Here is a 14,430-nt window from a genome sequence, read left to right as displayed (position 1 = left end):
GATCGACTGACCGACCGACCTACTGATCGACTGACCAACCACTTGACTGACCAACCACTTGACTGACCGACTGATTGACCGACTGACCAACTGACTCACCAACTGACTGAATTGTCAGTCAGTCGGTCAGTCAAGTGGTCGGTTGGTCGGTAGGTCAGTCAGTTGGTCAATAAGTCGGTCAGTCCGTCGATCAGTTGGTCTGTCAAATCGTTGGTCAGTCAAGTGGTCGGTCAGTCGATCAGTAGGTCGGTCAGTAAGTCGGTCAGTCAGTCAGTCAGTCGGTCAGTCAGTCAAGTGGATGGTTGGTCGGTCAGTCGATCGGTCGGTTAGTAGGTCGGTCAGTCGGTCGGTCAGTCGGTCGGTCAGTCAAGTGGTCGGTCGGTCAGTCGGTGAGTTGGTCAGTAAGCCGGTCAGTCAGTCAGTCGGTCAGTCGGTCAGTCAAGTGGACGGTTGGTCGCTCAGTCGGTTAGTAGGTCGGTCAGTAGGTCAGTCAGTCAAGTGGACGGTTGGTCGGTCAGTCGGTTAGTAGGTCGGTCAGTAGGTCGGTCAGTCAGTCAGTCAGCCGGTCAGTCAAGTGGTCAGTCAGTCAGTCGGTGAGTCGGTCAGTAAGTCGGTCAGTCGGTCGGTCAGTCAGTCGGTCAGTCAGTCAGTCAGTCTGTCAGTCAGTTTGTGAGTCGGTCAGTAAGTTGGTTAGTCAGTCAGTCAGTCAGTCGGTCAGTTGGTCAGTAAGTCGGTTGGTCAGTCAGTGAGTCGGTCAGTCAGTCGCAGTCAAGTGGTCAGTCGGTCGGTCAGTCAGTCAGTCGGTCAGTCAATTGGTCAGTCTGTCGGTCATTCAAGTAGTCAGTCAGTCAGTCAGTAAGTCGGTCAGTCAGATGGTCAGTCAGTCAGTCAAGTAGTCAGTCAGTCAGTCAGTCAGTCAAGTAGTCGGTCAGTCGGATGGTCAGTCAGTCAGTCGGTAAGTCAAGTGGTTGGTCAGACAGTCAGTCAAGTGGTCGGTCAGTCAGTCGGGCAGTTAGACAGTTTGACCGAACACTTGACTGACTGACTGACCAACTGACTGACCGACTGACTGACCGACCAACCACTTGACTGACCGACTGACTGACTGACCGACTGACCGACTTACTGACCGACTGACTGACTGACCGACTGACCGACTGACCACTAGAATGACCGACTGACTGACCACTTGACTGACCGACTGACTGACCGTGGACCGACTGACCACTAGAATGACCGACTGACTGACCACTTGACTGACCGACTGACTGACCGACCTACTGATCGACTGACCGACCTACTGACCGACTGACCGACCGACCAATTGACCGACCGACTGACTGACCACTTGACTGACCAACTGACCGACCGACCTACTGATCGACTGACCGACCACTTGACTGACCAACCATTTGACTGACCAACCATTTGACTGACTTACTGACCGACCGACTCACAGACTGACTGACTGACCGACCACTTGACTGAACGACTTACTGACCGACTCACAGACTGACTGACTGACTGACCGACCACTTGACTGACCAACTGACAGTCAGTCAAGTGGTCGGTCGGTCGTGAGTAGGTCGGTCAGTCAGTCGGTCAGTCAGTCGGTCAGTCAGTCGGTCAGTCAGTCCGTCAGTCGGTCAGTCAAGTGGTCAGTCAGTCAGTCAGTCAGTCGGTGAGTCGGTCAGTCAGTCAGTCGGTCAGTCAGTCGGTCAGTAAGTCGGTCATTCGGTCAGTCAAATGGTTGGTCAGTCAAGTGGTCGATCAGTAGGTTGGTCGGTCAGTGGTCAGTTGTTCAGTCATGTGGTCGGTAAGTCAGTCGGTCAGGCATTAGCCAGAGATAGGTCACACACATACTGGAGCCTCACTGCAAGGAAGGAGAATTTCCTGTGGATTCAGTTTGCTGTTGTTGTGGAAGCATTGTCATTTTTCTCTCATTTGACTATTTCCTTTACTCCCTTCTATTGCTTGATGATGTGGTCAATCTGTCAATCAGTGCTCAGTTGTTTTTGACTGTTTCTGTCTGTGCTCGAGGCTGGTGAGAGAGGTGACGGGGGTCAACGTGAACATGCGTGTGGGAATCCATAGCGGCAGGGTCCACTGTGGGGTGCTGGGACTCAGGAAGTGGCAGTTTGATGTGTGGTCCAACGATGTCACGTTAGCCAATCACATGGAGGCCGGGGGTGCGGCAGGGTACGTCCAGCCAATCACAACAAACCAGTACACAGTCACTCACCCAATGACACTACTAGGCTGTGTTCCATTATACATTAGCATACTACTTAGAGTACCACATAGAATGAAGCTATGTATTGAGCATTCATTCTTATTTTGGAACTTAACCCTAGTCTCAGTGAATACACAGTTCACAGTGCAACATACTGTACTGTACCCATTCATTCATCTGACTTCACATTGTCTTGCTGTATTTGACAGAAGAGCAACTTGTAAAAGTGAAATGGGAAACAAAGATTTACACTACATTATGAATATGACAATATTACATCATCATTTGTTATGGTATAAACATGAAATGAATGAATACTGTCAATCCCTGTCCATCCAGGCGGATCCACATCACCAAGGCCACTCTGAACTACCTGAGTGGAGACTATGAGGTAGAGCCAGGATCAGGAGGAGCAAGGAACGTCTATCTGAAGAAACACAACATAGAAACCTACCTCATCGTGGGCTGCAGCCAGAAAAGGGTATATGTGTGTGTGTGTGTGTGTGTGTGTGTGTGTGTGTGTGTGTGTGTGTGTGCGTGCGTGCGTGCGTGCGTGCGTGCGTGCGTGCGTCATATCAGTCCTGTGGCGATATCACAAGTTTTGACTCCAGCTCACATATCATGTGTGTTTTCACATGATGTATCATATTGCTATATACTCCATTCTAACCTATCAGTGAACTGGGAATGGGTTATTTCTCATGATCGCTGTTACATTAGTGATAACTTTCAGTGTGCGTCCCAAATGAGAGGGTGCCATTAAAGATGCAGGCTTTAGAGTTCTCTACATTTCCCGTTCTGGTTGAATCACAACACTCATCCCAGATCAGATATCACTACCTTTAACCATATTTAATTGTAGAAGAAACGTTGAAAAACATTTAAGTGATTTACAGTAGATTTAGTGATTGTGAGGATGCATGAAATTCAACTTCTAATAATACAATATACTGTCTATGTCTGTGTCAGGGGTAGAAACGGTGGGAAAGCCGGGGGAACTGGGTACCGGTAGACAGTAAAACCATTTTAACATGCGCCTTTCATGGTTAATTAATAAAGGATTTTACATGACTACTTCCCAGAGTGACCGTTTCCATCTCTAAGTATATTAGTCTGTCTCCCTTGCCTTGCAGAAAGACGAGAAGGCCATGATAGCCAAGATGAACCGTCAGCGAGCCAACTCTGTCACCCACAACATGGGCCCCTGGACCGACCGGCCCTTCTACAACCACATGGGAGGAAACCAGATCTCTAAGGAGATGAAGAGGATGGTGAGATAACATGCTGCCCTCACCCAAATTTAGGAATACTCTATATTTACTCTTCTCCTTCACAACAGGGCCAGGTTGTTGTTGTGTGTTTGTGTGTGCTCACCAGGGACTATAGAAAGCCAAGGACGTGTGACGGTCATGTTATGGCGTATGTTGCGGGTTGATTTTTCCTTGAGCAGATAGTCAGGGGCCAGGAGATAGTTATAAATCATTTTCACACTGCAAATTGACCGCAAGAATCACGAATAGATAATAATAATTTGGACGGTGCTTATATTTTTCCTGTTACACACTTTAATGCAAATGTGTTTTTGCATATCACAAATCCCCCTGAGACACCCACAGGGAGTGGGATCACGGCTAGGGTCACCATTGTCCAGCACCCCTGGAGCAATTTGGGTTAAGTGCCTTGCTCGAGGGCACAGCAACAGGTTTTCACCTTTCGGTTACTGGCCCAACGCTCTAACATTGATGCTATACCTGCTGCTCCAGATATAGTATTTGACAAAAAAAGTATCATTTCCGACATTGATTAAATGGGATACAATCACATTATTTATGCATTGGAATACTTGGGGACAGATTCAGATTCAGAAAGATCAGATTTACCCTTTACTCAGTTCTCGCTCTCTCTCTGTTTCTCTCTGTTTCTGTCTCTCTGTCTGTTTCTCTCTGTTTCTGTCTCTCTGTCTCTCTGTTTCTTTGTTTCTGTCTCTGTCTCTCTCTGTCTCTCAAATTCAAATTCAAATTCAAGCTGCTTTATTGGCATGAAAAACATTGTGTCAATATTGCCAAAGCAACAATGTATACAATATACATTGTAACAAAATTATAAATGATAGCAAATAATAATATAAAATGGTAGTAAATAATAATACAAAATTAAATACAAAAATAATAACAATAAAATGGTAACAGTCTACAGTAAACATTAATAATTATAGTAATAACAATAATAGTAATAATAAGTAAGTTACTCTGTCTCTCTCTGTCTCTCTATGTCTCTTTCTGTCTCTCTATGTCTCTCTCTGTCTCGCTGTCTCTCTATGTCTCTCTCTGTCTCTGTCTCTCTATGTCTGTCTCTGTCTCTCTGTTTCTGTCTCTGTCTCTCTGTCTCTCTATGTCTCTCTGTCTCTGTCTCTCTGTTTCTGTCTCTGTCTCTCTGTTTCTGTCTGTCTCTCTCTCTCTGTTTCTGTCTCTGTCTCTCTCTGTCTCTATGTCTCTCTCTGTCTCTCTCTGTCTCTCTCTATGTCTCTTTCTGTCTCTCTGTTTCTGTCTCTGTCTCTCTCTGTCTCTCTCTGTCTCTCTGTTTCTGTCTCTCTATGTCTCTCTCTATGTCTCTCTGTTTCTGTCTCTCTATGTCTCTCTCTATGTCTCTCTCTGTCTCTCTCTGTCTGCCTCTCTCTGTCTCTCTGTTTCTGTCTCTCTATGTCTCTCTCTCTCTGTCTCTCTGTTTCTGTCTCTATGTCTCTATGTCTCTCTGTCTCTCTGTTTCTCTGTTTCTGCCTCTGTCTCTCTGTTTCTGTCTCTGTCTCTCTGTTTCTGTCTCTGTCTCTGTTTCTGTCTGTCTCTGTCGCTCAGTTTTGGTCTCTCTCTCTGTTTCTGTCTCTCTGTCTGTTTCTCTCTGTTTCTGTCTCTCTGTCTCTCTGTTTCTCTGTTTCTGTCTCTGTCTCTCTCTGTCTCTCAAATTCAAATTCAAATTCAAGCTGCTTTATTGGCATGAAAAACATTGTGTCAATATTGCCAAAGCAACAATGTATACAATATACATTGTAACAAAATTATAAATGATAGCAAATAATAATATAAAATGGTAGTAAATAATAATATAAAATTAAATACAAAAATAATAACAATAAAATGGTAACAGTCTACAGTAAACATTAATAATTATAGTAATAACAATAATAGTAATAATAAGTAAGTTACTCTGTCTCTCTCTGTCTCTCTATGTCTCTCTCTGTCTCTCTATGTCTCTCTCTGTCTCTCTATGTCGCTCTCTGTCTCTCTATGTCTCTCTCTGTCTCTGTCTCTCTATGTCTGTCTCTGTCTCTCTGTTTCTGTCTCTGTCTCTCTGTCTCTCTGTCTCTGTCTCTCTGTTTCTGTCTCTGTCTCTCTGTTTCTGTCTGTCTCTCTCTCTCTGTTTCTGTCTCTGTGTCTCTGTGTCTCTATGTCTCTCTCTGTCTCTGTCTCTTGGTTCTCTGTTTCTGTCTCTGTCTCTCTGTTTCTGTCTCTGTCTCTCTCTGTCTCTCTGTCTCTCTCTGTCTCTCTCTGTCTCTCTCTATGTCTCTCTCTGTCTCTCTGTTTCTGTCTCTGTCTCTCTCTGTCTCTCTCTGTCTCTCTGTTTCTGTCTCTCTATGTCTCTCTCTATGTCTCTCTCTATGTCTCTCTGTTTCTGTCTCCCTGTGTCTCTCTCTATGTCTCTCTCTGTCTCTCTCTGTCTCTCTCTGTCTCTCTCTGTCTCTCTGTTTCTGCCTCTCTCTGTCTCTCTGTTTCTGTCTCTCCATGTCTCTCTGTTTCTGTCTCTATGTCTCTCTGTCTCTCTGTTTCTCTGTTTCTGCCTCTGTCTCTCTGTTTCTGTCTCTGTCTCTCTGTTTCTGTCTCTGTCTCTGTTTCTGTCTGTCTCTGTCGCTCAGTTTTGGTCTCTCTCTATGTTTCTGTCTCTCTGTCTGTTTCTCTCTGTTTCTGTCTCTCTGTCTCTCTGTTTCTCTGTTTCTGTCTCTGTCTCTCTCTGTCTCTCAAATTCAAATTCAAATTCAAGCTGCTTTATTGGCATGAAAAACATTGTGTCAATATTGCCAAAGCAACAATGTATACAATATACATTGTAACAAAATTATAAATGATAGCAAATAATAATATAAAATGGTAGTAAATAATAATACAAAATTAAATACAAAAATAATAACAATAAAATGGTAACAGTCTACAGTAAACATTAATAATTATAGTAATAACAATAATAGTAATAATAAGTAAGTTACTCTGTCTCTCTCTGTCTCTCTATGTCTCTCTCTGTCTCTCTATGTCTCTCTCTGTCTCTCTATGTCTCTCTCTGTCTCTCTATGTCTCTCTCTGTCTCTGTCTCTCTATGTCTGTCTCTGTCTCTCTGTTTCTGTCTCTGTCTCTGTGTTTCTGTCTCTGTCTCTCTATGTCTCTCTGTCTCTGTCTCTCTGTTTCTGTCTCTGTCTCTCTGTTTCTGTCTGTCTCTCTCTCTCTGTTTCTGTCTCTGTGTCTCTGTGTCTCTATGTCTCTCTCTGTCTCTGTCTCTTGGTTCTCTGTTTCTGTCTCTGTCTCTCTGTTTCTGTCTCTGTCTGTCTCTCTGTCTCTCTCTGTCTCTCTCTGTCTCTCTGTTTCTGTCTCTCTGTTTCTGTCTCTGTCTCTGTTTCTGTCTGTCTCTGTCGCTCAGTTTTGGTCTCTCTCTCTGTTTCTGTCTCTGTGTCTCTATGTCTGTCTCTGTCTCTCTGTTTCTGTCTTTCTGTCTCTGTCTCTGTCTCTCTGTCTCTCTGTTTCTGTCTGTCTCTGTTGCTCTGTTTTGGTCTCTCTCTGCTCCTCTCTCTCTCTCCTCCTGTCTGTCTCTCTCTCTCCTCCTCCCCCTGCTCCTAAATTACACAGCAGCAGAGGTAGAGAAAGAGCAGAGATAGTGGGAGCAAGGAGCGAGGGAGCGAGACAAAGGGCATGAGGTAAAGAGAATGGGTCTGTGTGAGGGGAAAGGGAGTCACAGTGATAGTAGTTCCCACACTAGCCCCTGTCCTCCAACCTCCCAGCACTGCAGGGCAGGCAGCGGAGTGGAGATGACTTATGACTTGCTGATCACTGTGTTTCTGTTGTACATTCCTACTATGTAATTAATTCCTGTTGTCCTATTCCATATAAAATAAAGAATGCTGGTATTTGGGGATGTTCCACCTCTCTGTTTGTAGAGGGCAGTGGAATTGCTTATGTTATTATAAGATATTCAGACATTCTGTTGGAAAGCCATGTCCAAAATAAAAAGCTTAGTTCAGTTTAGTTCACAATTAGGAAAATGTAGGAGTATAGATGGAACCTAGATTTGAAAAAAGGACGACTATCTACTAGAGACGTGTTAATGTTTCTTGGACCTGTACAGCACATTTTATCTCCTGCTGTTGTTGCTATCTCCATCCAGTAGAGTGCACTGCAGGTCCGTGATACAGGAGATGTCGAAACTCTTCAGTTCACCTAATGTGTTGTTAATAAGACTGTCTTCTCTAAAACCACTATTGACTCATCTTCCTAGGAAGATGCCTGCCTGGCTAGCTGTTGTTCTCAACTGTGTGCATCCCAAATGGCACCACATTCCCTATATAGTGCACCACTTTTGACCAGAGCTTTATGGGTCCTGGTCAAAAGGAAGGGAATAGGGTGTCATTCGGGACACAATCCTTTGTTGTTGTTTTTCAGCATCTTTTACTGGGAGTTTGGGCAGAGAGGATGCTGGAAGAGGTGTCAGTCTCTTTGTCTTGCTGGTTGAAGCAACTTCCATTTTCAGCCAACACCTGGCTGTGTGAATGGATTCTACCTCTTTCTCTTCGAAAGAAACTCTAGCCCCACTTACGTTTCTCTGTTTGTAGCTGTTCCTGAAATTCAGTCATTTTCCAGTCAGACAACAGTGTCTCTATTCTGCTCTTTTCTTCTGTCTTCCAGGGATTTGAAGACCCCAAGGACAAGTGAGTAGAGACCCCCATCTCCCCTCCTGTCAGTCAGGACTTATCTGGATAGGTATGTGGTAGTCAGAGAAATAAACTACTTACCTGGATAGGTATGTGGTAGTCAGAGAAATAAACTACTTATCTGGATAGGTATGTGGTAGTCAGAGAAATAAACTACTTATCTGGATAGGTATGTGGTAGTCAGAGAAATAAACTACTTATCTGGATAGGTATGTGGTAGTCAGAGAAATAAACTACTTATCTGGATAGGTATGTGGTAGTCAGAGAAATAAAATACTTATCTGGATAGGTATGTGGTAGCCAGAGAAATAAACTACTTATCTGGATAGGTACAGTGGGGCAAAAAAGTATTTAGTCAGCCACCAATTGTGTAAGTTCTCCCACTTAAAATTATGAGAGAGGCCTGTAATTTTCGTCATAGGTACACTTCAACTATGACAGACAAAATGAGAATAAAAAAATCCAGAAAATCACATTGTAGGATTTGTTATGAATTTATTTGCAAAATATGGTGGAAAATAAGTATTTGGTCACCTACAAACAAGCAAGATTTCTGGCTCTCACAGACCTGTAACTTCTTTAGAGGCTCCTCTGTCCTCCACTCGTTACCTGTATTAATGGCACCTGTTTGAACTTGTTATCAGTATAAAAGACACCTGTCCACAACCTCAAACAGTCACACTCCAAACTCCACTATGGCTAAGCCCAAAGTGCTGTCAAAGGACACCAGAAACAAAATTGTAGACCTGCACCAGGCTGGGGAGACCGAATCTGCAATAGGTAAGCAGCTTGGTTTGAAGAAATCAACTGTGGGTGCAATTATTAGGAAATGGAAGACATACAAGACCACTGATAATCTCCCTTGATCTGGGGCTCCACGCAAAATCTCACCCCGTGGGGTCAAAATGATCACAAGAACGGTGAGCAAAAATCCCAGAACCACACGGGGGGACCTAGTGAATGACCTGCAGAGAGCTGGGACCAAAGTAACAAAGCCTACCATCAGTAACACACTACGCCGCCAGGGACTCAAATCCTGCAGTGCAAGATGTGTCCCCCTGCTTAAGCCAGTACATGTCCAGGCCCGTCTGAAGTTTGCTAGAGAGCATTTGGATGATCCAGAAGAAGATTGGGAGAATGTCATATGGTCAGATGAAACCAAAATATTACTTTTTGGTAAAAACTCAACTCGTCGTGTTTGGAGGACAAAGAATGCTGAGTTGCATCCAAAGAACACCATACCTACTGCGAAGCATGGGGGTGGGAAAATCATGCTTTGGGGCTGTTTTTCTGCAAAGGGACCAGGACGACTGATCCGTGTAAAGGAAATAATGAAGGGGCCATGTATCGTGAGATTTTGAGTGAAAACCTCCTTCCATCAGCAAGGTCATTGAAGATGAAACGTGGCTGGGTCTTTCAGCATGACAATGATCCCAAACACACCGCCCGGGCAACGAAGGAGTGGCTTCGTAAGAAGCATTTCAAGGTCCTGGAGTGGCCTAGCCAGTCTCCAGATCTCAACCCCATAGAACATCTTTGGAGGGAGTTGAAAGTCCGTGTTGCCCAGCAACAGCCCCAAAACATCACTGCTCTAGAGGAGATCTGCATGGAGGAATGGGCCAAAATACCAGCAGTGTGTGAAAACCTTGTGAAGACTTACAGAAAACATTTGACCTCTGTCATTGCCAAAAAAGGGTATATAACAAAGTATTGAGATAAACTTTTGTTATTGACCAAATACTCATTTTCCACCATACTTTGCAAATAAATTCATAAAAAATCCTACAATGTGATTTTCTGGTTATTTTTTTTCTCATTTTGTCTGTCATAGTTGTGTACCTATGATGGAAATTACAGGCCTCTCTCATCTTTTAAAGTGGGAGAACATGCACAATTGGTGGCTGACTAAATACTTTTTTGCCCCACTGTATGTGGTAGTCAGAGAAATAAACTACTGTTGCTATAATACACAGAATTGCCATCAAAAACACGACCAGAACATCCAACTCACCAAATTGTAATTTTTCACTGGGTGAGGAGGGGATCCTGGAGATGTGATTGGCTAATCCAGTTGTCACTCAAGGGGATGGCCCATTCGCCCTTGTGCATACCATGCATATGTCACAAATGCAGTCTGCATTCTCACCCTGAATATACCTCAATTTCAAGCTCCTTTATGTGATTCTATGTGCTCCTGTTGTTTACAAAGCATGTAAGAAATAAGATTAGATTTGATTGTCCCCATGCGTTGCCCTACGTGCTACAGACAGATCAATGTTCTTCAATGGGATTTGTTTCATCGTGACAGTCACTTTAGGACATCCATACCCATGAGTGTCAGTGAGTTCAGCGTCTTCCATACTCACTGTAACTTATGATGTCTGTGATTCATAAAACATTTGAATCACCTGGTTTGATCTTGTCCACTGATCCACTGACAATAGGCCAGATTGCCTCTAATCAATGCATTCAAACAATGCACTGCTGATTCAACGACTGATTATTCCAATCAAACAAACATAATGACAGTGGTTTGATGTTCTCAATCACTTTGTTTGTTATGGTGATGCAGTTCTGTGGTGCGGTGGTGAGTTAGGGGCTTGTGGTGGGCTAGTCCGCAGAGACACAGAGCTGAAGGACCTCTTGTGACGGCCTGAAACAGAAAACAAAAAAGTATCTCCTCGTCTTGTGTTATCTAGACATTTCATTTTCAGAAACACGCAGGAAAACCTGAACCCAGAAGACGAGGTGGACGAGTTCCTAGGCAGAGCCATCGACGCCAGGAGTATCGACCGGCTACGCTCAGAACACGTCAAGAAGTTCCTGCTGACCTTCAGAGAACCAGACCTGGAGAAGAAGGTAGTGCTGTCCTCCTCCAGGGAAATGAATCCACATAATCGGACTAAGGCCCTGTGTGAATCTTCTGGATAGATCTTCAGCAGTGGAAATGTCAGACAGACAGAGAGACAGAGAGAGGGAGAGAGAGAGAGAGCAGAGAGGCCCCGTTTTCAACCTCCTCTCTTTCCCCTCTCCCTGTCAGTCTCTCTCATCTGGGTAAATGGGCTGTATAGTGGCTACTTACAACAGATCCAAAGCCCGCTCTCAGTGTGCCAGACCCCAGCCCGGTTTTCTGTGGGAGAGATAATCACTGACTTGGTCTTCCTCTATTACCTTTCATCTGAAAGATCTCATAATTCACCTCCTGAGCACCTATGCCAGAAGCATGCGCACGCACACACGCACATGATTCATCTCCTGAGCACATCCTTTAGGCCCAGCCAGAGACACGGCTGCTTGTGGATGGATTGATGGATGAATAGATGGATGGATAGATGGATGGATGAATTAATAGATGGATGGATGGATAGATAGATAGATGGATAGATATATGGAAGGCATTTCAGCTGTGTAACCAGTAACATGCTGTTCTCACAGAGGCTGTTGTGTCCTCACATCAGTGGCACTAAAGGGTTTCAAGTGAGATGTGAAGCAGTCAGCAAGCCTCTGGTTACCTTACTGCTCTTATATTTTTCCATTTCTATTTGTCCTTCAGTACTCCAAACAAGTGGACTCCAGATTTGGAGCGTACGTGGCCTGCGCCTCTCTCGTCTTCCTTTTCATCTGTTTCATCCAGATTGTCATTGTACCACAGTAAGTACTGAATCTCTCCAAGTTGATTCATACAGTACCATAGCGCTGAATAATTTATTTACTAGTAAATCACAATGAATGTTTCCCATATCTTTTTATTAGAATTCACAGCACATTCACGCTCCTCATTCCGTGGGTAATGCTCCTGCTACCTGTCTCTCCCTAACTGATTTGACCTGTGTTTTGTCTTACTGCTCTGCGTATTGCTTGTATCCACTGCACTAGTCATCTCCCGCTCCTACAGCCAGGATCCATATGTCCTCCGCTTTCTCTCTGTTTATCGTACTGCTGTGTGATTCAGGTGTGTGATTCAGGTGTGTGATTTAGGTGTGTGATTCAGGTGTGTGTTGCTTGTGTGTGATTGCCAATTCACTGGCTGAGCTTGTTTTAGGGAGGTGGGGTGTGGGTTGTATTCGCAAACTCACTATAGTCCACATAGTGAGTAAATATAAATATTTAGCATGTTTACTGGAAGCAAAAACACCTCAAAGCTCAATGTGGAAGACGAGTATGTATCACTGCAGTCCATGATCTATTCAATCAGCATAAAGAGTTCTATAAAGATCTAATAGATCTGCAACAAAATAACTTTAAATCCTTCCTGCAACTCTTAATGGATTCTAGCATCAATAACTTTAAATCCTTCCTGCAACTCTTAATGGATTCTAGCATCAATAACTTTAAATCCTTCCTGCAACTCTTAATGGATTCTAGCATCAATAACTTTAAATCCTTCCTGCAACTCTTAATGGATTCTAGCATCAATAACTTTAAATCCTTCCTGCAACTCTTAATGGATTCTAGCATCAATAACTTTAAATCCTTCCTGCAACTCTTAATGGATTCTAGCATCAATAACTTTAAATCCTTCCTGCAACTCTTAATGGATTCTAGCATCAATAACTTTAAATCCTTCCTGCAACTCTTAATGGATTCTAGCATCAATAACTTTAAATCCTTCCGCAATGCACGCTGACACGGTCGCCAGATGTACGGTGTTTCCTTCGACACATTGGTGCGGCTGGCTTCCGGGTTAAGCAGGCATTGTGTCAATAAGCAGTGCGGCTTGGTTGGTTGGGTTGTGTTTCGGAGGACACACAGCTCTTGACCTTCACCTCTCCTGAGTCTATACGGGAGTTTCAGTAACCACCAATTGGGGAGAAAAAGGATGCTATGAACTTCAAATACAGTATGGATTTAACGCAGTCCGAGGTGGATTAGCTGAAGGGTGCGAATATCCCCAGCTAGGCCGCATTCAAACCCGTCTCAGAAGATTTCCAAACAACACTAGACAAACTCTCTTCCAAAGGAGATTACCTGGAAAATCAATCCAGGTTAAACAACGTTCTAATCAATGGAATCGAAGACGTTAAAATTGAAACTTGACATGACACAGAAGCCAAGGCCAAGAAACTCCTGGCAGGTCATCTGAAACTGGACCCTAAGCTCAGTGAGAGGGCGCACAGGAACGACACCTTTTTTCCTGATGGTCGGCCCAGATCTATATTGATGAAACTGCTCAGGTACAAAAACAAGGAGGAGATTCTCAAGAACGCCAAGTGCCTGAAGGGAACTAAGTTCTTCATTAATGAAAGCTTCTTCAAAAAGGTACGCCTCAAAATGAACTGCTGCCACGACTAACTAAAGAAGGAAAGAGAGGCATACCTGAAGTAGGACCAGCTTGTCATTCCCCCCCCATTATCTGTCTTCTCTTAACCATGTGTTTTTTATTGTTGACCTTTCAGAAACATGGTTGACTGAAGCTTGGTTGACTGAAACATGACAAGGCTTTATGACATGTCTCCTTATAATGCTGTTCACCACTGTAACATGTATGTTATTTGACGTGTATCGTTCAGCATTCAGGGCTCGAACCCCCCAGTTTATAATACAGCTTAAGTTACCCATATCTCATTTACTGCAATATTGGCTAGTACATATGCTTCCTACCTACACAAATGAAATATATTTGGAAGACTAGCCACCTCCTCTAACTACTTGGCTCCAACTGCCTCTGTGTTTGAGAAACTCAATATATTGTCTATCTACAACATGAATATTGTCCAATGATGCACCTTCATCAACAGATACTCATACCTTCCAGACAGCCTACCTGAACGCTTCAAATCAATGGATTCAAAAGATAATACCACGTTAATTCCATAATCCATGCATACAACATTAGACACAGCCATAACTCTAGTAGATACAGAGGTTCCATGCTCTGGAATTCCTATCTTCACATTGCCAAAATATCATCATCCTTCAATAACTTCAAACATAGACTAGAAGTCAGCCTGATGAACCAAACTACCCAGTAATTTCCTTCCTTGTAACTTAAAGCTCTCTCTCACACACACACACACACACACACACGCACACACACACACACACACACACACACACACACACACACACACACACACACACACTTTGTTTAACTGATTGAACACACTTTTTTTGTACATATATTTGTATATAGGTTTTGTGGTGTAGTTTTCATATAAGCCCTTTTGGGCTTCCAACCTCACCTCACACCATTTTTACCTGGTTTTTATCTGCACTATTTGGTCTTTCACTT

At 43.7% G+C, this 14,430-nt stretch overlaps 1 protein-coding gene across 2 annotated transcripts in view; it reads left to right on the top strand.

The window, feature by feature from the left end:
* The window catches only part of LOC139380844 (adenylate cyclase type 5-like), a 121,265-nt gene that overhangs the window by 94,212 nt on the left and 12,623 nt on the right, over positions 1 to 14,430 (top strand). The window contains exons 6-11 of one of the 2 annotated variants that reach the window (XM_071123946.1): positions 2,041 to 2,199; positions 2,573 to 2,714; positions 3,367 to 3,504; positions 8,173 to 8,195; positions 10,913 to 11,057; positions 11,752 to 11,849. In XM_071123946.1, the coding sequence (XP_070980047.1) occupies positions 2,041 to 2,199; positions 2,573 to 2,714; positions 3,367 to 3,504; positions 8,173 to 8,195; positions 10,913 to 11,057; positions 11,752 to 11,849 (705 nt within the window). Of the gene's footprint in view, positions 1 to 2,040; positions 2,200 to 2,572; positions 2,715 to 3,366; positions 3,505 to 8,172; positions 8,196 to 10,897; positions 11,058 to 11,751; positions 11,850 to 14,430 lie in introns of both variants that reach the window. The other variant, XM_071123944.1, reaches the window with a different exon arrangement.

This window comes from Oncorhynchus clarkii, chromosome 22, assembly GCF_045791955.1.
Source record: "Oncorhynchus clarkii lewisi isolate Uvic-CL-2024 chromosome 22, UVic_Ocla_1.0, whole genome shotgun sequence".
NCBI lineage: Eukaryota > Metazoa > Chordata > Actinopteri > Salmoniformes > Salmonidae > Oncorhynchus > Oncorhynchus clarkii.
Note: the sequence above shows the minus strand (reverse complement) of the source record. Positions and strands in the feature narration are given on the sequence as shown.